A 27,275-nucleotide genomic window follows, 5' to 3' on the forward strand; every position below is an offset into this window, starting at 1 on the left:
CACGTTTTGTTTGTTTGTTTTTTGTTTTTTTAAACGCAAGGCTGCACAGCCAATGGCTTTCTTCCATCTTGTAGTAAGTATCCAGACCTCAAGCTGGGATGGAGGCTGTGGAAAAGGAGGAGGTGCCCTGTGTCCAGCCACAGTGAGGCACTTTAGAGAGCACTCTCCACTTGCCAAGGGCAGGAGCTTCCAGCCTGCACAATGACGGTGGGGAAGGGGAAGGCTCCAGAGAAGGCCAGGTGGCCTTCCTTTAGACACGTCTGTCCTACCCCGTGGTGAGCTGGACAGTGAGGCCTTACATGTGCAGGTGAGCTAGCTATGATCCAAAGGTCTAAGGTGTATGTCTAGAGCAAGCAGACAAACGCATACAGAGTTTTTACACTCTCATTCTGTTAGGTTTTCCAGAGCCATTTGCACACATGCGTGCACACACACACACACACCCCTCCATCCCCACCACCACTGCTGGAACAATGACAAGTCTCATGTTCAAATCAAATGATAGATTTATTATCTGTCTCTGTTACATAGTAAGTGAAAATAGCTCAGTTTTGGACATTCTAAAATTTGCCTGGGTTTCCCCTGTGCTGAGAGGCCAGCGTCAGATGCGTGGGCCAACACTCTGGACTGACTCAGTCTACAAGGGTTCTTCCACAGCTTTAAAGAACTTTCTGTCATGTCCTTCATAGCATCTTCCTCTTTTCAAATTCCTTCACAAACAGGAGAGAAGAAAAAATGCACATTACATTCATGGGAAAGCGATCTTCAAAGTATCACCTCTAGGACCTCGCCTATGCAGAAGTAAAATGTACGAGGGAGAACAAGGTTCTTGCGCACACGGTAACTACTTTCAAATCGGTCTGCTCCAGTGCCAGAGCAACAGATGGAGCTTGACTTTTTCCCGGAAACCCCAAAGCCAGTAGGCTTCCATAATCCTGTCTTCACCGCAGAACCACTGCTGGGACTGATGGGCGCCACTGGTCATCTAAACCTGTCAGGCCTCTATGTGAATGCAACAGGCCATTGGATAAGACAATGAAGACTTTCTCAAAGAACAAAACTCAACCCTGATTCAGATAGAGTTTGAACAAAATGTCAAGAACCCTGGAAATATTGCCGGACGGTGGTGGCACACACCTGTAATCCCAACACTTGGGAGGCAGAGGCAGGTGGATCTCTGTGAGTTTGAGGCCAAGCCTGGTCTACCAAGTGAGATCCAGGAAAGGCACAAAGCTACACAGAGAAACCCTGTCTCGAAAAAACAAAAACAAAAAAAAAGAACCTTAAAAATGCCTGAAACACACAAATACCCTAACCAGAAGGAGCAGGTCAGTAGCCAGGCTGAAGCGATGGAAAAGCACTGCCTGCCACTTGCAGGAGCAGGGTGGTAAGCCCTACGAAAGGCACTTGCTTTTTACCCTTTCCTGGGTTTCAATACATATGGAATATGATATTCAGAAGACAAGATATGCAAAGCTTTGGTCAAACAAGGAGTCTTTTAGAATTCCTAAGATGAGGGCAAAGTTCACAGGAAAGTAGAATTTTTGAATTCTCTGATAACTGCTCCCTCCGTGGAAAATAATTGGTGCCTATTTTCAGCTTAAGACACAGTGTTTTGTTGTTAAGAGACAAAAGCCATACCAAGCTGTTGTCTTGTCTACCTTTCTTTTTGTTCTGTCAAGGTTAAAACTCAGAGGAAATCAGAAAACAGTAAAATACAGGAGGGGAGAGAGCCGTGCTATTCAAGACCTGCTGAGAATCAGTGTGGAGACTACGGGGAACAGATCAACTGAGGGTGTGTGCTTTGCACCACAGCATCCTATCAGAAAGGAAAAGCAAAGGCTCCTCTAGCCAGCCAGCAAGTGGTCAGCCGGTCACCACACACCTGGTCACAGCCCAGGCCCACCCTCCTCAGGCCCCGACTCCCAGCACCTCATTCAACCCCCAAAGGGGCAGGGACCGACTAGTTAAGAACCGCTGCACTAGGGCATCAGAACATTAAGCTATGGAGAGAGAAGGAACATGGCCGCCGTGTGCTCACCTTATACATGGTGGTTCCCAGCTGTGCTGGGGACATGCTCACAACAACCCCGGCACTCTGAAGGGCAGAGATCTTCTCTTTAGCGCCACCTTTTCCTCCAGCAATAATAGCCCCTGCATGGCCCATCCTTCTGCCAGGAGGTGCAGTGATACCAGCAATGAAGGACACTACAGGCTTGGGATTTGCCCCCTGGAGAGAGAGACATTTTCAAAAACAGAAGAGTAAGTTAATCAAACTGGACCTGAAATCCCAGACTGTTGGTAAACAGGAAGTGGCTTGGGAAGGAAAAGTCCATCACTCAACCCCAACACTGAAGTACTCTCCTGAGAGAGACTCAGCTTTCCACACGAATGCAGAAGCTGCCCTGAGCAGTCTATCTGCTGAGTATCAACACTGTCCCACTCCACAAGCTGTCCCACAAACACACACCTGAACCTTTCTTTTGATAACCAAAAAAGCACACCCACCTGAAAATTTTGTTTTGTGACTTGTGACAATAAATTAAGACTCAAGAACAGTTGACTTATTTTACTTCTACACAACTTCTTATCTTGAGTTGTTATTATAATTCTCATCCTTAATAAATATCCTCAAAGAAAAAGATGAGGGGTGATGGGCACAGGAAAAGACCCAGGACTTGGACTCAATTTCCTAGTAAGGCTGCATGTTCTTGGACCTAGCCCATCACTAATACAGACCTGGCCATCCTCAATACGATGAAATAGATGATAGTTACTGGTTCTTTCTTCTCTAAAATTCTACAGTCTGAGATGACTGAAGCTGACTTTGATACATCTAGTACACAAACCCATTTACATTAACTATCATTGGACTAGATTTTGACATTAAATTTGCTTAAAGCCCACACACAGGAACCAATGGTTTCTAAGCTCTGGGCTTGCGATGTAGTTGAGAAAATACTCTCAACATCGTATCAATCCATCATGAGATACCACACAGCAACATGTGACTATATACGGTCAGGTTCACAATGGATCTAAGGGGAAGAGGTCTGAAGCATGGATCAAGAGCTTCGTTCAGTTGCTATTGTCTTCCCAACCCCCTCCCACCCCCCAACACACAGCAGCTCTCAGATTACTTAGTCTGGGGACCCTGGATACTTATTAAAGTTATTAAGAATCTCAAAGCACTTTTGTTCATATAAATAACCAAAGTCCATTCAAATATGCAACCTCTGTGTATAGCAATGCCTCAGCACCAAATTCTGAGTTATTTCTTCTTTGTAATGATATCCAATGATACTTACTATATTAAAAATTAAAACTGAGGGCCAGTGAAATGGCTCAGCTGGTAAAGGCACTTGCCCTGAGGGCTTGGTGGTCTGAGTTCACTTCCTGGAACCCATATAAAGGTGAAAGGAGACTCCATGAAGTTGTCTACTGAAGTCCACATGAATGCTAAGGCATGTGGGGACCCATCCACACCCATACACATAAAATATAAAACTGAGGATTTTTTATAAAAATATAAAGTTCTGTAAAAATACAAAAAAATTTGTGAATTCACTTATAAATCAGCTTCTTTTTAAATAGTGTCTAAAACATTCTGGTGAGGCAAGTGGCATTTTACAACTAACTTCTACAACTCTAACTGCTTAACTTAATAAATGGCCAATCATATCTTCTTTTGCAATTGATCTGTTGTGACAATTCATTTAGCTGAAGTACGAGAAGAAAATCCAGCCTTGGACAGACAGATGGAAAAGGATGATGTATTTTAATTGCCTTTAGAATGTCTAAATACTCTCTAATACTAAACAAGTGGTCATTTTTCAAAGGTCACATGTAATGCTGCAATCTGAAGCCACAGTGCTGTGGACCAATCCTTTCTACACTATGAGTATGTATTATTCTCATTAGTTAATTTAAAAAAACAAAAAACAAAAAACAAACAAACAAAAAAAAAAACCTGACAGGCCAGTAGCTAGGCAGGAAGTTAGGCAGGAAAGCCAAACTGAGAATGATGGGAAGGAGGGTTGGAGTCAAGAGAGATGCCAGACATGCTAGAGGACTGGTAAAGCCACAAGCCATGTGGCAATACATAGTTAAATAGAAATGATTTAATTTAAATGTAAGAGTTAGCCAGTTACAAGCCTGAGCTTTCGCCGGGCATTTATAATTTGTATTCAGTCTCTGAGACGGTTATTTGGGACTGGGCAGGAGGGACAGGAAATGTCCATTTACACCCCAGCAATGAATTTTTGTCCTTTGTCCTTCCAAAATTCCTTCATCTGTCTTACTGTCTGAATGGCTCTTTAATCACAATGGTTTTGTAACAGAAACTGTTAAATTGAAAAATACTTGTTCAGTAGGTATGAACATCTTCCAAATGCTTCCAAATTTAACCAATCAGTGTCCACAAGCACAGGCCACATTGTACCAGCACCAATGGCAACAGAAAAGTCTCTTACAGAAAACAGAAGATCCTAAGTTCACTGTGGCAGAAAGCATTTTCTAAACTGTTGCTGGAAAGCTCAAATTGTATCATTAGCAACAAGCAGCAGGACAGCTTTCTTACTGCACTCTGAAAGACACTCTGTCAGATACTCAAGTCCAGTGAACCAGCTTGTTTGCCAGCCACTCTTCCAAGTAAAGTTAGCATCCGCGGGAAGCGGCTGTGAGAGAAAGAGCTGCAGGCCCCAGGAAAATGTGATGGAAGCCAGCTACTGTCACAAAAGCTACCACTTGGAAAGGTCAAGGCCTTTTCCGATTGTCAAGCCACGGCTTAAGAAGTCTTGGTGATATTTTAGCTTTTGTATATATATTAGCCAATTCCTACAATGATTTTCTTGTGTGCTATGTGTGGTTCCAAGAACTCCTAGCAGTGTATTTATCTAAAATACCTATCAAGCATCCAAGGCCAAATGATCTCCTGAACTAAAGTAACATCCTATGGAAACAACCCCCGTCTCCTAGGTCAGGAGGATAGCTTTATTTCTTGTGCAATTTTAGCTGAGACCCTCCTTTCTTATACAGCCTTACTAACATTATAGACTCCTAACTTCTTACCTAACCACTTCTAGGAATATAGACTGAGCATATAAATCCCCTTTTCTTGAAATACTAACCGATCATTAGCTCTCAGTTGACTCCTACTTAACCACTCTCTTTTTGGTTTGTAAAAGAAAACCTAATGGTCACTCCCTGAGGAAAACTTTTGTCTGCCTTTATGACCCTGTAGGAATTCAAGCCTGGTGACCTTGCTTGGCCAGAGGATTGCTACTGCTTGGTTTTATAACTGAATACCTGAGAGATGAGAGAGCGGAGAAGTATAAGGAGACTTAGAGGAGAATTTTGGAGGACGAGACAGAGAAGAGAAAAGAGAATGGAAGAACTAGATGGGAGGAACTAGATTGAAGGGCTAGGAGGGAGTACTAGAGGAACAAGATGGAAGGAGAAAGAGCCAGATGGGGAAGAACAAGATGAGGAAGAAGGAGATGAGAAAGGAGGAGATGGGAGAGGAGCTAAGATGGGAAGGAACTAGATGGATGAGAACCTAGATAGGGCAGAATTAAGTTAGAACTTAGAGGGAACAGCAGATAAATGAAGAGAGAAATCAGGTAAGAAAGGAGCCAGGCACGAGAATAGAACTGCAGCTGTGTAGACAGGATTTTATCCCAGAGGAATAAAGTAGACGGACAAAGAGCTTGGTGTGCTTAGATTCTTTCCCGAAAATAATTCTCGCCATTCGTAGCTTCTCTTCTGGGCCCCTGGGAAGACTATTATTAAGGCGGGTCCTTAATAATATTCGAGAAGAAAGCACTAACAGCTCATCACAAAATAGTCTCAAGATTCACAATTCAATAATTTACAATTCACAAGCTAATAACTCTTTTGCTTCACCAGGAACATTCCTAAGTAAAACTGACTTTCTTTTTAGCCACAGATCCCCGGAGCTAGCCCACTGGTTCTGCAGGCCTGCCGTGGCTGGCCCTGGCCCTGGCCCTGGCCCCCACTGCTCTTGCCTGCTGTAGATGAAGCACTCTGACTTCTCCTACTCTGCACTTGGCTCAAAATGCTCCTCACCCTCCATGCACATATGCAGCTTCTCACCTATGACTCATCCCTCCCCTCCCAACAGAAGCCTTCCCCCATCCCACCAAGGCCCTAGGCTGACTGGCTCCTGAGGCCCTGCTCTGCCTCTTATGTGTGTCTATCATACACACAGCACACTGGCTGTGCTCTTCTTCCCATGTTCTTTGACTAAGCAATGAGATCCTTGAACATCAAAGCCTCCCTCAGTTCCCTAAGCCCAGCACCACTGCAGTGCCTGAGATGGGTAACACACAGCAAACAGGCTCCAGTCATTCATACATTCCCTTGTGGTCTTACAGACTATGGGAATCTCCTATTTGAGTGGTATTAACTTCTACTTTCTTTGTTCCCTAACAACCCCCCTAAAATACAATGCTACTGCACTGGAAAAAGATTATAAGCTTAGAATGCCAAACAAAATTATTCTCTGTCTCACTGACAAAGAGCCAATGGAGACTTCTGAAGCGTAGAAAACCAGAATTAGACAGCAGGAGGTGTTGTGAGGAATCAGGACAGGGTGATGAGAAAGACCAAAAGCCTGAACACCAGGACCAAGGACTGGCTGTGATGGCTCAGGGCCCTCGGCACAGCCCAGGAAGACTATCCCACCCTTCACAATCGGCCTGCTTCACCCTTCAGCAGACACTTCGTTTTCCTTACTCCAAACCATGTATTTATTACCTGTTTTTTGTAACAAACACTTAAGCTGCTTAACCTTGAACCACATATAGATTAGGCTTTCAAATTAAAAAATAAGTAACTAAGACACAAACAAGCTCTGCAAAACCCAACCAGAAATAATAAATGAAACAAATGTGCATGCTTTCCACTAAACTTGTAAACTGAACTCAGAGAGTTAGGACCTCCACTTTAATGTTAATTTAACAGTGTAACATAGTATCTGATTTTTTTCCAAAGAGAGGTGAATTTTTACTTAAACTTTCAAATTTTTCTGAATTTATGACAGCAGCTAACAATCCATCCTGCTCATTAATCAGCACTCATCAGTGCTTTCTACGGACTATGCCAAGGAGACCAGCACCCTGACATCCACAAGCAGCAAGCTGGTACATACAATGGGGCATGGATCTGAGGAGATGGCAGGGGTCTGCAAGGAATTAGAAGATGAGCCAAATGGGGCCTAGAGTCATATTTTCACCAGTGTGACACACACTTCACTGGACAATGTAAAAGGAGGGATTTAATTTCCACTCATTGTTTCAGAGGGTTTGTTCAATGCATACTAGGCATGCTCTCCCACTATGATATGTGTATGGCAGAGAAACGAGGTCTGCTGATGTCTCTGCAGCCACTAAGCAGACAGAGCAAGAAGAGGCTAGGGCAAAATAATGCCTCAAGGACTTGCCTCTAGTGACCTGCTTCCTCCAACTAGGCCCATCTCCTAAAGTTTCAGAACCTCCATAGTACTACCAGCAAGGAACCAAGCCCTCCACATGTGATTATAGGGACACTTCATCCAAAGCGTAACATGTGCCGTGGGAAACTCCGATTGGTTTTACCCAGAGACAAAAGGTCCCATGGCCTGGGGGAGAAACCAGTGGCTGGGGAGAAGTAGAGACATCAAGGAAGGCATGACTGGGACAGTCCAAGAGAGCAAGAAAAGGCACAGTGCAGAGCTGCATGAGGAACTGCAGGTGAGACCTCTGGATCTGGACCTACCACTCTGCACGGACACAGAGGGTAACAGAAGTAAAGAGAGCAGCAGGGAGGAGCCTGCCGTGGATAGGAGCGTGTAAGACAATCACACAGCGTAGGAACAGATACAGGAAACAGACAGGGAAGAGGAACGAGGAGACAACAGAAAAGCCCCCAGAGGACAAAGGAGTCTGAGGTCTAGTGGAGGCCCCTGGGAAGCTCTGCAAACAGCAGGAGAAAGGCAGTGGCAGCTCAGTTCACCGAGACTGCTTCCCTCCCTACGTCACTGTGTCATCCAGACTCTCTGACCCTCCCACACACTCCAGCAGGCCTGTGCCAAGGAGAAGACCAAAGGGGCAGCTAAGGAAGACTCTCAACAGAAACAAGACTGCTGGGAGTGGGGGTGGGGGCTAGGGAGTGGAGGATAGGACGGAAAGAGGCAGAGGTGAGGGGAGAGCTGTGCCATAGCTAACCAAGTTAGAACTTCAGATCCCCACAGAAGACCAGGAACACTCAAAACAGGCCCTGAAAGCACAGACAAGTGAAGGACACTGTGTACCAGGGTACAGGTGACATTACTGGCTCCTTTAACATGACCATATTCACTATGTCTCCTCTGGCATTTCCTTCATCCACTCCTCAGGTCTTTTTTCCAAAAGCACTAAAGGGAGATTACCTCACCTCTCTCATTCTTCACTTTATTGTGTAGGAGGGTTTTGCCTGCACATATGCATGCTCATTAGGTTACGTGCCTGTACCTGTGGGGGCCAGAAGAGGGCATCACATTCCCCAGAACTGGATTCACAGGCAATTGAGAGCCACTGTGTGGGAGAGGGGAACTGAACTCAGGTCCTCTGCAAGAGCAGCAAGTGCTCTTAACCTCTGAGCCACCTCCCCAGTCCCCTCTCACCTCTCTTGCTTGGCCAGCTCTCAGACACATCTACCAGAGCACAGCGGGGCTGGGACAATGGCCTCCTGGCATTGTGGCATCCCTTCCCTCGCCCGCACCTACCAAATCCCAACAGAGGAGCTAAACGCATGTTGGCACAGTGGCGCACTACTCCTTATTTAGTTAACTCTAAAGCAGAGGCCACAGGGAAGCCTTCCCCTGGAGGATACAGAAAGCCTTTTTTGTCTGCCCAGTCTTTGGTGCTAATCCTTTCTCCAAGCAAAGACTAAAGCTAGCAGGAGGAAAAAAATCACAGAGAAGGCTACATAAGAAAGTCTCTTTAGAGGGCCAACCTTGAGAAAGACAAAGGATATTTATTTCCCTTGGAATTTAGAGAAAGAATACCGGGGACCTTGGATTTAAGGCTCAAGTCAAGTGTGGGCTTTGACCCATGGCCTGAATTCTCCCCACTTAGCAGGAGACTACACAGTGTGGGTGATGCCAGGGAGAAGGAGGCAAGCAGAGCTGTAGAGAAGAACATTATGGGAAGCAGGGTAAAGAATGAGCTAAGAATTTTCTGAGTGTTACAGAATAGAAAGCCTGGATTTAAAGTTAGCTTTCATGTTTTCTTGAGAAATTAATTCATGAAAAAATTAAAGATAATTTCTAAAACAAGCCCCAGGGTCAGTCAGCAGCAGAGAGCCGCACTTTTCTAAACACAAACTTACTGAATTATGTTCCTTCAAGAATTCGGCAGCGTTTTCTTCAGCATGACCACCAATTTCACCAATCAGTATGATGCCTTCTGTGGCCGGATCTTTCAGAAAGACGTCAAGGCAATCAATAAAATTTGTCCCATTGAAGGGGTCACCTCCAATGCCTGAGAAGGGCAAAGGATGTCAGTATTAGTTGAAAACATAAGGACAAACCATGGAATTCTGTCAAAAACTCTTCTCACTCAGTTTTCATTCTCTGGACCCTTTCTCTTTAACATCTTCAGACTGCAGCATCACTCTCCAATATTCAAGATCACACAGCGGCACTTGTTTCTATTTACAGAAACATACGTAAGTGCTCTTTGCTGCCCATCTTCACAGAACCACAATGAATAGATTTCTCTGCACAGAAGAAATTCTTGACGAGAAACTACAAAGTCTGGAGACACTCTGTCCGTGAGCACCAGGGTGGAAGGTTCCCAGGCCCTGCAGAGCCCAGGCTGGGGGGGAACAGCAGAGTCTGCACACAGGGCCTTCCTCTGACCACAGCGCAACTGAGAACTTGGAGGGCAGTGAAGCAAATGTCCTCTATGCTCTGCCTGCCAATGCTGTAGTTTTTAAGTTATAGGTGTATAGAGGACAGGGAATCTGTTCACTTTTCAACCCATCTTTGAGAAGTGAGTCTGAAAAAGGGGACCAGCATTGATGACAGCCAGGTGTCAAGTCCTGTCTCTGCTTCTCAAGCACCAGACCTGCCCCTGGTGACGCCCCAGCCGCAGTGAGATGGCATTAGTACCCTCTTCATCTCCATTACAGCAAATGATCCCATGCCTAATATTGTGTCCTGCAAATAGAACAGCTTGATTCATGTTTTCAATTTGAATTTATTTATTTGGAGTATAATACAAATACTCCAGAGCTCTGTTTTGTAATTTTTATTATAAAAAGATATTTTTAAAAGGTATTCTGAGGATTTGAAGTTTTAAAAATGAGAAACTTATCTAGTTTTTGGTTAAAAAAAAAAAAAAAAAAGACAGTTAATGTGTAAAACCTGCTCTGACTTTTTAAAGTGTCAGAGTCCTGCGTGGCACCAAGGGAAGTGCTGGGGCACATACCAGCCTCAACCTTGACTTTCTGCCCAGCAAGCTACACCTTTCAGCCTCAGCTCGGAGAAGACTCAGGGACTGCCCAGAGAGAAACCGTGAGGCAAAGAATGCAATAACTACAAAACCCAGAATATAACTGAGATGACAGAATGCCAAATGTGAGGAGCCACTTCTTCACAGCAAATGAAATCAGTGATGCTTTGGGCACCACCCCGATCCCACGGCCACCGTCCTACATGTGCACTCCTCAACCTAGAAATCCAGTCTTTAAAAATGCAGGAAGCACCACACTTCAGCAAAGCAAATATAAGATCCCAACATCTTCTTCCTAGAACGGCGTCACAGCCTCTTAAAAACCATCTGATAAGTCCTTGTCACCGGGTTCTTCCTTGAGGACACTGCACTCCAATAAAGACCTGCTGTCAAGCACTCACCAATGCACAAGGACTGCCCCAGGCCAACTTGGGTTGTTTGGTGAACTGCTTCGTAAGTCAGCGTGCCAGACCTGGACACAATACCTTAAAAGGAAGAGAAAGCTATCAGATGGTGTGGCTGAGAGACTGCCAGACAGATGCTAAGGAAACTAACAGAACTGTAAAAAATTCTCATCTTGGTTTGCCACTTAGATCAACAGTATCTTCAAATGATGAAGACGAAAAAGAAAATATTTCATTAGTTAGGGTAGTTTTATGATTATGAAACTAATGCCAAGACAAAGAAACATACACAAAAAAATAAAAAATAAAAAATAAATAAACCCTTAAAATCCCTCTTCTGAGACTTTGTGGGGAGGATAATATTAATAGGAATGTGGTAGGCATAATCCTGCTTAGGGCAGTGGAATAGACTGGCTTTAGGTACCCCAGCCACTAAAGCATAAAAACAGCGCTATCTGTACTTCCCAGCATTATCTACCCTCCCCACAACTATTTTTCTAAGAATTTTCACACAATATATAGGCATGCCCCCTCTGGATTCAGCTAGCCTCCTGTTCAACTTCCTTACTGCACAGGCCTACAGTGAGAACATCTAACTTCACAACCAAGGTCTATGGGCGGAGGGCAGCAGCAGGGCCAGTGGAGCTCACCAGGCTTGCCTGTGGGGCAACCCTGCACTTCCCAAAGTGCTGGGCAGCAATCCATACAGTACTTACAACAACAGATATGAGATACAGATATTATTCCTAATTCTATACAAGCTTAACTAACTGTAGTTGTTACAAAGTATTAAATTTTTAAATGTCAAATAAAACATACCAGAGCACTGGACAGCTCCAGTATGTCCATGGGCTGCTGTCCTGAATCTCCTGCCTTGGGTAAGACTTTGTCCTAACAGGATGACCCCCGTACTAGGATTAGGAGAATTCTTGTTGGACTAAAACGAAAGCCGTGACAGGAGCTAACTGCAGCTTCGGTGCAGCGTGTTCAGTCTTAAACAAGTGCTGTGTCTCTGCTGTCACTGTATACTCACAGGTATGACACATGTGATCTACACAAACACACCTCTGTGCCCTGAGGACTCAGGCACACAATACTGCAGACTGTCCATGTAAAACAGTCTAGCTGGAAGCAAACATTCATGGACCTCCAGCATGCCACCATGCTGTTCTTTTAGACAGGTCTACACAGCTCCCTGACAATGCTTGTGGAGAACTCGGCACCAACTCCCTAGCCCAGAACAATGCCCTCCCACAACCCTTACAACCCTTGTTGCATTTTAAAAGGAGTCAAACCACACAACAGGGCTCACATGGGAGGTTTATTGGGGAAAGTGGAGGAAAGGGGCAGAGAAAGAAAGAAAGAAAGAAAGAAAGAAAGAAAGAAAGAAAGAAAGAAAGAAAGAAAGAAAGAAAGAAAGAAAGAAAGAAAGAAAGACAGAAAGGAGGGGCGGGAGGGGGCAAGGCCCACCTTTTATAAGGAAACACAGAAAATGCGCACAGGGGGTGCTCTTAGTGGCTGCAGCTGAGGTCTGTCCTGTCAGGACCCTAAGGGCAGGCCGGTACAGATGTCTAAATGTTAGCAGCCCTGCCCTACTCCCTAAATACATTTCTTATATTTCCTTCTTCTAAAGAACTGTGTTCTTCATCGTTATCCTTCATGCTTCCCTACCTTTTCCCGTTCATTTTGCTTAAAATGGAGTGCCTCACTTCCCCTCTGACAAACATGCCAACTGTCCACCAAAGACACACAGGAAGAAGCTTGAGTGCCTCTTTCTCACACAGGTCCTTCCAAGACTGCCCCAAGCGGGATGAGACGGATCTGCTTCTCTCAGTCTCTTCTATAGCTCTTAACAGTGGGTGTCAAGAGAAGTTATGCTTTACACTCCACAACATAAACCTAAGTATTTTCAGGTTGAGCACAACTTTCTGCACTAAATGGGTCACCATACAGCACAGCAGGAGAGCACACAGACTGCCCTCCCTCCTGAGGTCAAGGCTAGTGAAGACAACACTCGATATCCTCGGTGACCTACGGGTAACCGTTTTGTTCTCTCTTGGTATTGTAACAAATAATGTCAAGTATTAGCAGCAGACCAAAGAATATAAACACTACTAAAACAGGCAACAGGTTGTATGGAGCAGACCCCACCAGAGCTCCTGCAACCTTACCAGCTGCTGGCAGCAGGGCTGACAAGTTCAAAGATGAAAGTCATCAACAAAAATTGTGATGTTTAATCTAATTCTACAGACTACACCATCAACAATGCCCTATGATGAAAACTGTTCTTATTTAGCATTAACAGTTATGGCCACAGGTAGAGATAAACACTGCCACCAGCTATTACTTTGAAAAAACAGTATAGCTTAGTCAAAGTTAGCTGCAGAGAGTCTAAATTCAAGACTAGCACAGCTAACTTTAAACTGTGGGTTGGCCGCTGCCGTAGGGAACCAACCAAGTAACGGTACAATTTCCCAAGGCATTTTGAGAAAGTTTGTGACATCAATGCAAGCAAAGTCAGTCTCAGAGAAACAGAAACAGTCATGGAAAACTCGCTCTTCCCAAGTGCACCTCCCAAGTGCACCTCTTGATCAGGAGTAAAGTTTGCCTTCACTGGAAATAATGGTCTCTTTTTCCTTTGCTTCTAAGGTTGGTCTCCAGAATGATGAACTTGCAGTCTGTTTTGCATGTTCTTTGATAGCTGTTGCTATTTCTAATAATTTGGGGGCTCAGTTCAGGAACCTACCTCACCAAAGGAGTGCCTCAGACCCCTTCCTAGGAGAAACACATCCTATCAGATCCTTTTTGGTGGCTCTTGGGGGCTGGGCCTCTGGCATTCTCCAAGTCAGCAAAAGAATCCAGGCTTGGAAGTCTCTGGATAATATAGGAGAGTCCAAGGAAATTCCCAAGGGACCAGGACCACTCAGTGCACAGGCCAAAGGTAAGAAATGCTATGGAGACAGCAAAGTAGTCCTTTGGTGGTCAGGGTATCCTAGAAGTTGAGACTTGCCTTTGACATGAAACTCATTACAAGAAACCCCCATAAAAGGGTTAAGCTCAAGATAATCCAGGATGGGAAAATATCCTAGGTTATTTTCAGTTCCCTCAGAGAACCTGGGAACCCTTCAGTTGGGTCTACTAGAAGGAACCAAGACAGTCAGACAGTCTTGTGAGATGGTTAAATCTGATTGCCTAAGAAGATGCTGTCCAGCAGCTACTTTTCTAGTTAGGTAGACATGTCACAAGGCTACTAGTGTTTTAAATTAGGATTAGCTACTTTAACAAGTTGGTTTCCAAAGGCCTTAAATTCCTGCCAACACGGGAAGTCACAGATCTTCTGATCTCAGCCCATGTAATAATATTCAAGTGGGATAAAAGGAGGCCAAGCAACGACTTGTGCCCATGGGCGAAGGAGAGGCTAAATCACACCCAGGTGACAACAGTGAGTGTCCACAGTTATAACTCAGGCGAAGCCACATAGGACAGGCATCATGCTGACTTTTAGCTGATACAACAGCTATCAAAGAGCATGCAAAGCAGACTGCAAGGTCATCGTTCTGGAGACCAGCCTTAGAAGCAAAGGAAAACAGGAGTCCAACAGATGGAGGATCTTGTGAGCCCAACAAGAGATTCTAATGGACTTTGATTTGGGCATTTGGTAGCTTAATCCCTGCCCCAGGCCAAAGATACCAGCAGTGTTTGGGGAGCTCTGATTTCTGACCTGGTTCCTGGATGATCCTAACTACCTCTTTGGGGAGGCAGGAATTGTTAAAGCTGCAATGGAGGCACTAAGAGAAAACCACTTCCAGTTAAGAGGATGCAATCTCTGGCCTGGAGACAGACCCAACATTCCAATGGGGCCAGGTAAACCTCTAGGTCAAGGAACCACCCCTAGGAAGGCGGGCTCACCCTAAATCATGCTAACAAAAGCCCACCTCAGGATTAGTTTCTTAGCTGGCATCTTTAAAAGTCTGAAGAAAAGAGTGTTTAAAGAAAAAAAGAGGGATTCATAAGAAATGCCAAATATGAGTCTCTTCTATCAAATCCTTAAAACTGTGTGTTAAGGAAGGACAAGGAATTCTTTTCTCTCTTGCACCTCGAAAAACTTTTATGTGAATGTTTTAATCCTCCCCACCCAGAAATAGCTTTGTTTTTAGGCCCATAGCTCTATTCTAGGACTCTGGTGGCCTGGAGACCATCAGAATCTGATGAACTTCTTCTCTTGAGCGGTGACTCTTCCCTTTCCTTCCTCCTTCAATTCCTGTGTGCCCGCTCTTTTCCAACTAGCCAACTAAGACTGTGAGGTGGGACCCCAACCAGGAAGGAAAGGACAGTCACCACCTGAGTTAGACTAAAAGCCAAATGCACGTCCTGTCTCTATGCATCTGCTCTTCCAAGTGCGCCCTCTTGATCAACAGTAAAGACTTGAGAAGGCGCTCTTCAACATCAGTCATCAGGGACATAAAATAAAACCCAATGTGACACCATTTCCTCCCCAAAAGAACAGGTAGGTTCACTAAAGACAAGAACACTGGAAGATGAGGGGCGACTGGGATTCTCCCTTGATGAGAATACAAAATGGCCCGGTCATCTCCTAGAACTATCTGGCAACTTCTTTAAAAGTCTAACAGAGTTGTGTTCTTGACACTTTTGTCTAACAGAAATGAAAGTGTATCCACAGCAAGGCCTATAGTTCAGTCTTGCTCCCACTGCTCAAACCTGCAAACAGCCCAAATGACCACTGAGAGAGTGGATTAACAAACAGTGGTCAAGCCGCATAAAGCAGAAGCTGCTCTTCACCACAGACACAGAAAACCCAGAACTCAGACTGAACACAAAAGAAGTCACGGCTCTTCTCCCCCAGGTCAGCATTGGTTCTCCAGAATTACAACCAATTCTCTAACAGACCCATTATATGTAGGATCCATGACTGACAACTCACTGTAAGAATGAATTTGACTTATTACAGTCACACATTTATTTAGTCACAAATTCCCTGTGAGTTTTGAGTTTGGATGATGAAAATTTTTTTTTTTAATCTATCAGAAAGTCACAAATTTTACTCACCTATTCTTCCTTTCTTGTGAATATGGCCAGGCATGATGCCAATTTTGCATTCTCCGGGCTGGAGGAAAGTAAATTGCAGTTTTCAGGAAAGTTTCAAAGAAAATTCTAACTCCAAACTCTGTCAGTCAGTCAGTCTCTCTCTCTCTCTCTCTCTCTCTCTCTCTCTCTCTCTCTCTCTCTTACACACACACACACACACACACACACACACACACACACACACGCTTGAACTGACTCACAAAAGGCTAAATATGGGCTTCCATCCTTCCTGGCACTCACATTGATGATTCCAGGGCAGTTTGGCCCAATCAGCCTGGTCTTCTCCTGCCGTGTCAGCTTGTGTCTGACCCGCACCATGTCCTGCTGTGGGATACCTTCGGTAATGCATACAACCAAGGGAACTTCGGCGTCAATGGCTTCATCAATGGCAGCAGCAGCAAAAGGAGACGGTACATAAATGACAGAAGCTGTCGCTCCTGTTTTCTCTTTGGCCTGGAACGATAATCACAATCGCTTGAGTCATAAATAAACTACATTCAATAGCCTGATTTGATGAAAGTCTAGGAAAGGGACACGGGCAGGCTCTCCCCATCCCCCATTCTGCAGTCCAGGACATGGTCAGACTCCTTCTGTCCCCTTTGAATGTCACTGTGAATTAAAAGGTCCCACACATCTCACCCCACAAAGGACAGGAAACCCGAGAGCACTGGCTGATGTGCACCTGTGTCCTCTTCTCCCTGAGGCCATGCATAGCCTCACTGTTCCTCCCCAGACTCTCTAACAAGATCCGGTGCCACATACTCAGCTTCAAATTCTGCACCTCCTGAGAAGAGCCAGGGAACCCAAGTGCTCAGAACTTGACTTTCTTATCTTTTCTTTTTTTTTTTTTTGTTTTTTGTTTTTGGTTTTTCAAGACAGGGTTTCTCTGCGTAGCTTTGCATCTTTCCTGGATCTCACTCTGTACACCAGGCTGGCCTAGAACTTGACTTTCAAGCATGTATTTTAAATCTATAGTAAATATTATCAACAAACAGTAAAAGAAGACTGTTCCTTTTTATACAGATTTAGTGTGCCTGTATGCATGCAAGTGAGTGCTTGCGCACATGCCCTCAGGTGCCCTCAGAGGTCAGAAGAGGATGTTGGATCCCCTAGCTTGAGTTTTAGACAGTTGTCAGGAGTCCGGGTGGGTGCTGGAAAGTAACCAAACTTGGGTCTTCTAGAAGAACAGCAAGTGCTCTCAATCTCACCCTGTACCACTTCTCCAGCACCTAAGTGTTCTTACCTGACATTTTACTAAAAGCATTCTTACTAGAAATCAACAAACCCAACGAAGTGCAGATACATATATGGCCACAGAGTAAGAATGTAGGTAAAAGAAGCATTAAGTTTACAGGGTGTCAATCTGTCCAATGTTCTATGGTCAGGACCTGATCCATAAATGACCTTTGCACATATGCGCTCTTCTCATCGTTTTATTTTGTTTTTTGTTTTTCTGAGACAGGGTCTCTCTAAACAGCGCGGGCTGTCCTGGAACTCACTATATAGACCAGTCTGGCCTCAACTCACAGAGCTTCACCTGTCTCTGCTGGGATTAAAGGCAGGCGTGACCCAGCCCAATTTGCCATCCACCTTTCTGTGTGGCCACGCCCCTCGTCTGCTGGAAGTCCTGTAGCCACAGAGGCTGCATCCACCTTTCTGTGTGGCCACGCCCCTCGTCTGCTGGCAGTCCTGTAGACACAGAGGCTGCATCCACCTTTCTGTGTGGCCACGCCCCTCGTCTGCTGGAAGTCCTGTAGCCACAGAGGCTGCATCCACCTTTCTGTGTGGCCACGCCCCTCGTCTGCTGGAAGTCCTGTAGCCACAGAGGCTGCATCCACCTTTCTGTGTGGCCACGCCCCTCGTCTGCTGGAAGTCCTGTAGCCACAGAGGCTGCAGAGCCGCGAACGCAGGAGCAGCAGCCCTTCCACACAGTCCCGTGAAGGCTCTGCACAGGAACCCGTAAGCTTTCAGGGTACTCCTGAACCAGAGTACCCGTCTACCGATGAAGATGCTGAAGCCTGGGGGACGACGTACCCTTGCTCCAGCAGGTAGCCTCCAGTCCAGGCTCGGGCAAGCTACTCCAGTGAACTCTGCGGGCGGGCCACACACGAAGACTCAGTAGGAAAGAGATTCGTTGGGAAGAACGAAGAATGGGGCACAGCTTCAGCAAAAATCATGTACTGGATTTTACCAGCATTCCACTTTCTCTAGGTTGCCGGACATCAGGCAGCAAGTAACTCTCCCAAAACGCACACAGTTAAGACCTCTTCTGCCCTCTTTTGCTTGTCTTCCCCTGCTGTTTTTTCTCCACAAGCCCAGAAGCCATTACTTACTTCCTTCACAGTATTAAAGACAGGCAAGCCCAGGTGTGTCTTGCCGCCCTTCCCTGGCGTGGTTCCTCCCACGAGTTTGGTGCCGTATTCCAAAGCCTGCTGGCTGTGAAAGGTACCCTGTGAGGAAAAGCACAGCACCCATGAACAAGGCAGAAGACAGCTGAGAAGCAGCAAAGGCAATCTCAACAACTTGGGAAAGGAACCCGAACACTGAGTGCTCCAGCCCAGCACTCTCACCCACTTGGTAAGCTCTGCTGTCAACATTGCAGTCAACTGGCTTCTCAAAGCCAGAAGAGCCCTGCAGAGCCCTTTCCTATTCCCTGCTGTAACTGGCTGCTGATCTGAGACACCCTGCTGCTTGCTTAAAAGACCATTCCATTTCCCTATTCCTCATCTCTTTGCAGCCCACTTTGCCCAACTGCAAATCCATGATGGATCATTATGTTTGTCCTTTTCACTTTAAATTACATATACAGCAAAAGCAAACTTGGTTTTTTCTAATTCACCACCACCCACCATCTCTCTCTCTCTCTCTCTCTCTCTCTCTCTCTCTCTCTCTCTCTCTCTCTCTCACACACACACACACACACACACACACACACACACACTGCCAACTAGAGAAAACCCAAGGCTGTGCTATCAGTCTTACTTTATTTATTAAGGATCAGTCAATCCACAGGGAGTCTTTCAGACTTCCCTGCCACTTCCTGCATTCCCTGTAACTCACTTTCTGTGGCAGCCTTCCTGGGTTTGGGGACACCATCCTGCAGGACAGTTAACAGTATTCCCAGACTCTTCCCACAACATGCCATACCACACACACACACACACAAACCCACCAAGTTGTAACAAGCACAAGGGCTCCAGAGATTGGAAGGTCCTGTTCTCTCTCTCTCTCTCTTTTCCGTCTCAGCTCATGACTTCTGTGATGCCACCCTTAGCAGAATCTACACGGTGACCCTTGCCATTCTCACTCCTCACACAACTAGCCAAGATCGCTGCCTGCAGCCACACACTCATCTGCCTACCTAACGTCTCTGCCTACAGAGCTGGTATCTCTGACTGAACATATCTCAAACTGAGTTCCTGATTACCCTCCTCTTGATCTGCTGCATCTGTTGATGACTCCACTTCCACAGACATTCAGACTAAAAGTATGACCTCACACAAATCCTTCTCCCTCTTAAACCCTGAATTTAGAGCCATTAGTAAATCTCACCACTGTATCCTCAAAACAGCAAGTCTCTCTCCTACCTTTTGCTGAGAAGTGTGATGGCTGACATCACCTCAACTTCTAGAAGCTTATTTTCCTTGCTCCTTTTGAATCTATTCCCCATAGCACCAAGAGTTATCCTATAAAACCTGAGAAAAATCATTCCATCTCTTTCTAGCTCATTAACTGTGAAAGTCAACACACCATGTGTCCTCACAGCAGAGCCCATACCTGTCAGCCCTCATTTACTGTCTGCCATGAATATCTGACTGCAGCTTCCACATGGCAGGCATGCGCCTGCCTGAAGGCCTTGCTGTTCAACCTACATAAAGCCTCCCCCTCCCAAGGCATCTCTGTGACTCATTCATCTATCTCCTCTGGATCCTGGACCAGATAGCAAACCTTCCCTGACCACAAATCTTCTCCCCCATACCAGCCACATGACTCCACACATAACAGACCCTCTTTCTCCTTTCCCTGGTCTGTTCCTCCACAGTGCACCACATAATTCAGCCATGGATTTTGTTGATCTATTTCCTCCTCCCAGCTGAGAGGTACACTCTGTGAAGATAGTGATTGTTGTCTACTGTGCTTATTCCAACATGGTACCTAATTGACCACATTACATATAGCAGGCACTCAACAATGACCAGTCAACAGTGAAAGGTCTATGTGACAGGGACCTGAAAGTGTCCCTGAACTTAAGTTCGCAATAATTTAATGCATAAAAACTGTGACTTTAAGTCTTTAGAAGCTTTTCAATTAAACTTCTCTTATACTAGCGAACTCAGCAGTGATGGGGTTTTAGAAAGAGCCCTGAGTCAGTGCTCTGAACTCTTTCTTTCAATATTGCTGTTCCTCTGTGGTCCACAGATCAACTGATCAAGAGTGAAAAATGAACAAGACAGAAGGAAAAGAAAAAGACCCCAACACAGAAAGAACAACAAATGTCTAATAAAAACAAATGTGTGCAAGCATAACAGTGTGACACTATTGTGATGTTTACTACCTTTCACCAAAGTACTGATTCACTTTAGATCAGAAAGTCAAAACCAACACCCTAACAGATCCTTTACTCCTGAGTCTGAGAAGTAATGGCCTACACTATACTTCCAGTTATATTTTTAGCCCTACTGTGCTAGTAAATAAAATCAATGCTCCCATGCAAAATAAGCTTTTTCCACACAGTTCATGCTAATACCAGCCAGTACCAGTGTAGAACAGGAACATTTTCTGCAGCTCCTAAGAGCCAGTAAAGAATCCTACAGCACCCACTGGAAGTATGCATAGCTAGAATCCACTCTAATATACAAACATTCCTCATTTACATAAACAAGGTGTGCACTGAGAAAAAAAATAACATGATAAACTACAAACTTCTGTGACACTTAGTTCAACAGTCAAAACAAAACAAAACAAAAACTGAGACCATTAAGAGTCACAATTACTAAAAATGCAAACACGGGGGAAGTGAAAAGACCCCAAAACCAACACTCAGGAGGCAGAGGTAGTCAGATCTCCTTGACTTCAAAGCCAGCTGATAGACACATCAAGTTCCAGGCCAGCCAGGACTACAAAGTGAGGCTCTGTCTCAAAAAAAGGAAGAGAGGGAGGGAGGGAGGGAGGGTGGGGAGAAGAGAGGGAGGGAGGGAGGGAGGGATGGAGGAAGGAAGGCTGGCTGGCCAATCCTGCATTCAAAGACTTAAACAAATCATGGCCTAATTTAGTGCTTATATATGGAACACAGCTCTTGCAAAGATATCAGAGGTTAAAGTGTCACAAGAATGGCATATAAAGTTCAAGAAAAAGCAAACATCATAATGAACTTCCTCAAGAATTTGATTATATGCTAATATAATATACATAGAATTAGACTATACTTAGAACGAAAGTGGTAAATCACACCTCCTTCCTAGGGATGTGTATATCTTACTTTTGAGGATGTCTGTATGTGGACATGATATTTGTAACGCCTGGCTGGCCTTCAGCTACCACCCTCCAGATTAAGGCTTGGCAATCTGGTCTGTGAGATTGTGCCCACATCTACTTCTGTAAATTACATTGTATTAGAACAATTCTAAGTACAAATGCTGTAAAACATGTACTGCATACACACAAAATATTGGTACATGTGTTTTTAAAATGAGACACCCAGACCACAGAAATAAGTCAGAACAGCAAACACAACCCTGCCCTTTCCAGGATCACCTCTTCTCTGACAACAACTAGGCAGCGGCTTTCTCTAAAGCGAGAAAGAAATACCCAAGGTTACCACCTCCTTCCTCAGACAGAAAACTGGGGGCCTGTATTTGTCATCTGGAAGGACAGATGCAACTGAACAGAGGACCCTGGGGAGCAGAATGGGTGGAAAGAGGGAGAGGAGACTCTTGTGATGGTCTGATGGCAGAGTCAAATCGTAGGTGCATTTCAACTGACGCAAAGTCTATGACACAGGTAGGGAGAGGGGACTATGTGAACAGAAAAGAATGAGAACCAATACTTAAGAGCAAGTTTGCCCACTGGCTTCTTCAAAGACCACTTGCCCCAGAGAGAGTGCCCCAGGGGAAAGTCACCTGCTGGTTCATCTGCCCAAACTTGCCAGGAGCCTCTCTGGGTTTGTGTGTTTCTCCACACTGAAGCGCAGTTCCATGGTTAACCTAAGTTTTCCTTTCCTATTACCTGGCACTCAAAGGAACACTGGCCTCTCGCAGCACTGGAGGAAAACCAGGAGCACTTGCTAAAGGACAGGGAGTCTCCGACACTGCCACTTCTCTGCATGCTCAAGCTGATTTGAAACGCAATCACCATCTTACAGGCTTATGGCATCACCTGCCTCCCTCCTACACACAGCCCTTTCTGAGTGGTATAGTTCTGTGCCAATCATATAGAACTACTTTTGTGTTATTAAAAGTAGAAAATAATTTTTTACATCTTTAGTCCACACTGTAAATAAAAATGTAGATGCACATACCTGCTTGCCAGTGAATCCCTGGCAAATAACCTTCGTATTTTTATCGATATAGATATGTTTCCGGGAAGCTGTATAAGACCCATGCCGTATCCCATTCTGCTGCACTGAAAAGTAAAGAAAATATGACACATTATAATTTTCCCACACTTTTGAACCATGAATTAAATGTAATAACCCAAGCACCTGACCTGAGCCAAGAGAGCCCACAACAGGGACTGAGGGCCTATAAGGCTAACCCCACTGCACTGGGCAGCACAGCCCAGGGATGTTACTTTACCCTTAGTTCACAGATTACTGATGAAGATCATAAACAAGAATCACAACTAATGACAGATGTAGAGCAACTCCCAATGAGATTCTGACCTTTACCAACAGAGAAAACAAACACCCTCAATTAACCAGCAGGCCCGCAGGCAGGAAGGCCTGAAGTTGGCCATGATTGTGCTGATGGTGAGCGCTATCAAGGCCACATCCTGGGCCATCTCCAGAGGCTCCAACACTGGCCAGGGGAGCCTTGGTACTGTTCCCAGAAGCAGCTGAAATCACTCTCAGGAACCAGACAGGCCTGGGCTAGTGCTCATGCTCTGCTGGTTTCCAGCAGTGCAAACCAGGGAATTGCTTTTGATCTCCTTAGCCTTAGTGTTCCCATCTGTAAATGGGCTAACAGCTTTGCACAGGAAGGGTGTGGTGTTACCATGAAATGATGCCTGTAGACAAGGCAGAAAAGTGCCTGGTACATTCCTGAAACCCTACATGGGCACAAAGGTATATTTTCCCCTAAAATAGTGGTTCTCATCCTGTGGGCCAAGACCCTTTTGGGTGAGTCAAACGACCCTTTCACGGGGGTCGCCTAAGACCACTGGAAAACACAGACATTTGCACTATGATTCATAACAGTAGCAAAATTACAGTTATTAAGTAGCAACAAAAATAATTTTAAGGTTGAGGGTCACCACAACATGAGGAACTGTAATAAAGGGTCACAGCATTAAGAAGGTTGAGAATCACTGCCCTAAAGAGAGAATATAAGGTTCGCACTTCAAAATCAAGTAAGTCCAGCCATATATACTTTCTATGTACGAAAGAAAGGAAGGAAGCAAGCAAGCAAGCAAGCAAGTAAGCAAGCTAGTGAGCAAGCAAGCGAGTGAGGAAGCCAGGCAGTGGTAGTGCACGCCTTTAATCCCAGCACTCAGGAGGCAGAGGCAGGCGGATCTCTGTGAGTTCGAGGCTAGCCTGGGCTACAGAGTGAGTTCCAGGACAGGCTCCAAAGCTATACACAGAAACCCTGTTTCGAAAAAAAAAAAAAAAAAAAAAAAAGAAAGAAAAAAAGAAGGAAGGAAGGAAGGAAGGAAGGAAGGAAGGTAGGTAGATGGCTATTATCATCAGCGAGGGAGGTTGGAGAGGAGCTCTGTAGAGTCAGCTCTCTCCTTCCACCCTTTGTAGGTTCCACAGACGGAGCTGAGGTCGTCAGACTTGTGTGGAAAGTGCTTTTTCCACTGAGCCATCTCAGCAGTCTGCCCTCGCACACATTCTATACACAAATAAACCTCTGCACAGACACACTGTGATGCATTCACAGACAAACTGGGACTCTCTTCCCAGAGGAACATGCGTACAGGGCTGGTGTGAGATTAAGTAAGTTTATACACAGCACGTGGAACACTGGCAAGGGCACAGGATGTGGAGCATCACTAACCATTATCTTACTATTATCACGGTCACTGCTGCAGAGCAAACCACTGTAAGAAATCAGCATGGCAGCTATCCACCGGGGCTGAAGCTCTAGAGTACTTAAGACTCAGTCCTACCCAGAAGCCTCCTGGGGCTGTCACAGAACCAAATGTAAGCAGAGAGAAGCACTTAACTACAAAAGGACAAACTGAAGTAAGTAAGTTGCTAAGGGACTGGGTATTGAGAAAGATGCTTTCCACAGAGCAGATGGGTTTGCCAGTCAGTCCAGAGTCAAGTCAGTCCTAGCTCCTACAGAGAGGTAGCAACTGTATTATAAGATACCCAGTGCCATTAATGCTGCAGTATATAACTAAAGAGCACCTGCCAGGTGGAACTAAACCATGGCCTTTTATGACTAGTACTCCCCTAACCAATAACCTGACTCTGTTTATGGAAAGACTCAACCCTGGAAACTCTGTCTCTGTTCCTCCTTTACTGATGTGTCTGTACTCATGAATTCAACAAATGTAAACTTAACTGTACTGGCCCACCTGCAGCAGATTTAACAAAGTAACTAATTACAAAGAAAACCAGTTTGTTCAGCTCACACTTTAAGCAGTGGTTCTGATCGCAACCCCTTTGGGGGTCAAACCACCCTTTAATAGGGGTCACATTCAGATATCCTACATATCAAATATTTACATTACAAGTCATAACAGTAGCAAAATTACAGTTATGAAATCACAAGGAAAATAACTTTATGGTTAGGAGCTGAGGACCACTATTTCAGGGCAGCCTTGTCTGTTTGCATCTGGTAAGGTCCCCTTTGCCTGTACCAGAACAACAGCATGCCAAGGTGCTGGTCAAGCACACGGGACAGCCATGCTTGGCAACTCACTCTCAGAAGTAACTCAGACAGACTAACAGAAACCTCTTCTAGGCACGGTGATCTCAGAGACTGAACCACCTTCCATTACTCATTTTACCCTACCAGAGAGTCCTGGCATGTCAACTCTCGGGGGACCCTCAAACCTGTCCTAATCATGAAGTATATATGCAAAATGCAGGTATAGTGGTCCCCACACGAGGAAACCGTGTCATGTGACCAAACTTTTCCTGGGGAGACACAACTCACATGTCTACTCACCCCAGACAGGGAGCGCAGGACAGACTAAAGTACAAATACCAACAAAATGCAACTTGGTGGACCAGTAAGTTTTATTGGGGTTACTCACAGGGATGTGGGTGAGGGGCTACTGACAGCAGTGGAAATGACTCTAAGACAGCTGCACTACCAAAGCCCACCCAGCATGGGGATCTGGAGCACTCTGCACAGCCTGCAGGCAGGGAACACTCAACAGGGAAGAGCGTCCTCTCGGTGCCTCAGCTGGTCTAAACCTCTTCCAAGCAGCGTGGCTGCTTTCTGCTGGTCTGAGAGACTTTGCTGCTTTGCTTGTCTGACAGTCTTCTTTGCAGCTCAGCTTCCATTGCTTACTCTGACAAGGAGGGGCCTAGTGAATCTGGTCAGTTTTAGGGACTTCCTGAAGCTATTTTGTGTTCTTTACCTTCCTGCTTAAGGTGCTTTCCTGCAGGATGGTGTTTTAATGGCAGAGGAAACTGTTACACAGCAGACCTACAATATATGGGAGTACCTTAGCAGCTACTTATCCCAAATCCCAAATACAAAACTGTATATTCACTTATACTGATGATACATTTAATACTATTGGCTTAGTTGATCATAAGTACCATGTTTCATAAAATAAGCACTCTCATTTTTTTAAGTACTAAGTGAAAATAGGAAGGAAATAATGTGTGCAATGTTTTATAATATATCAACAATGAGAAGACATTCCAATTTTAGAAATATATAAAGTAAAAATCAATAAATGGGTTTAACACAATAAATGGGTATCTGTCCTGTGGCAAGCTCAAACTATTCTCCTATACCTAGGAGAAATCCTTTTAAACCTCAGAGTTGTCATGAAGCAACTTTGAGGTCAGAAAATCAAGTTACTTTCCTCAGGGCTACATCAAGGCATTTGAATACAGGCTTCTATTTCTGAAATAAAGATTTAGTTCTTGGACACAAATGGGCAACAGAGACTAGAAATGGAGAGATCACTGTTGAGCGTCTCCTTTTCCAAATGCTTCTCTGAGTCTACAAACAAGCCTGGGTTACTTGGCAAAGATATGAGAATAGCACCTGTGAGCAGATAGATCATGGAGAATGCCAAAACTCCTGCTTCTAACAAGGGAGTTCAAGCTTCCCAAGGCACACGTTAGTGAGAAGACACTACAACATGCCAGCTGACATGGATTTCGGGGTTCCTTCCTTGAACAGCATCTGGGAAATTCTCTGGGTTTGTTTCCTCATTTGCCAAACAAAATGGTAGAACTAACTGGATTGTAAGATCTACTTCCTGACATCAAAATACCATAATTCTAAGATTCAAAATAATACCTGCTCTTATTAACTATTCTGAAAAAACATGATTTACAGAAACTCCTGATTGATATTTTAAAAGACCCTACCACACTTTAGGTTTCTTTTAAAACTTCATTTCACCCTCAATGGTGCTTATAAAACTCTTACACATTCTCATCAGAAATTATTCTCATTTTCCATTTATCTAGTCCTCCCTATATAAACCGGATTCTTCCCCTTCTTTCATAAGTCAAAAAAGTGTGGGATGGTGGGCAGCTTAGCAGTTTCTGAACTGTCCTCCAACGGAACCCTGTAGCACCTAGGGTTGTTTGCCTTTTTGTCTTTTTTAACTTAAATCAACATTACAAAACTTGGGACCTCAACACGTCATGTACCAACAGCTAAAATTTAAGGGGGGGGGGGGGTGGGATTCTTTATCATCTCTAGTTATTTTAACCTAAGAGCATAAGTAATTTGTGACTTTCTAGAAGGAGGAAAAGAGGAGAGGGAGGAGGAGGAGGAAGAAGGGAGGAGGAGGAGCAGGAAGGAAGAAGGAGGAGGAGGAGGAAGGGAGAAGGAGGAGGAGGAGGAGGGGAGGAGGGGGAAGAAGCAGCAGCAGCAGCTTGCAAGGCAATGTGGCCACTGCAGTGGCT

At 44.9% G+C, this 27,275-nt stretch overlaps 1 protein-coding gene across 1 annotated transcript in view; it reads right to left on the reverse strand.

Annotated features, from left to right (window-relative positions):
- Positions 1–488: 488 nt before the first annotated feature.
- The window catches only part of Suclg1 (succinate-CoA ligase GDP/ADP-forming subunit alpha), a 28,948-nt gene continuing 2,161 nt past the window's right edge, over positions 489–27,275 (reverse strand). Inside the window, exons 2-9 of the mRNA XM_036182687.1 lie at positions 22,524–22,627; positions 18,340–18,456; positions 16,247–16,459; positions 15,968–16,025; positions 10,898–10,981; positions 9,370–9,521; positions 2,042–2,230; positions 489–710 (exon numbers count right to left, since the gene is read on the reverse strand). Coding sequence (XP_036038580.1) covers positions 684–710; positions 2,042–2,230; positions 9,370–9,521; positions 10,898–10,981; positions 15,968–16,025; positions 16,247–16,459; positions 18,340–18,456; positions 22,524–22,627 — 944 coding nt within the window. The 3' untranslated portion in view covers positions 489–683. The remainder of the gene's footprint in view (positions 711–2,041; positions 2,231–9,369; positions 9,522–10,897; positions 10,982–15,967; positions 16,026–16,246; positions 16,460–18,339; positions 18,457–22,523; positions 22,628–27,275) is intronic.

Source organism: Onychomys torridus, chromosome 3 (assembly GCF_903995425.1).
Source record: "Onychomys torridus chromosome 3, mOncTor1.1, whole genome shotgun sequence".
Classification (NCBI taxonomy): domain Eukaryota; kingdom Metazoa; phylum Chordata; class Mammalia; order Rodentia; family Cricetidae; genus Onychomys; species Onychomys torridus.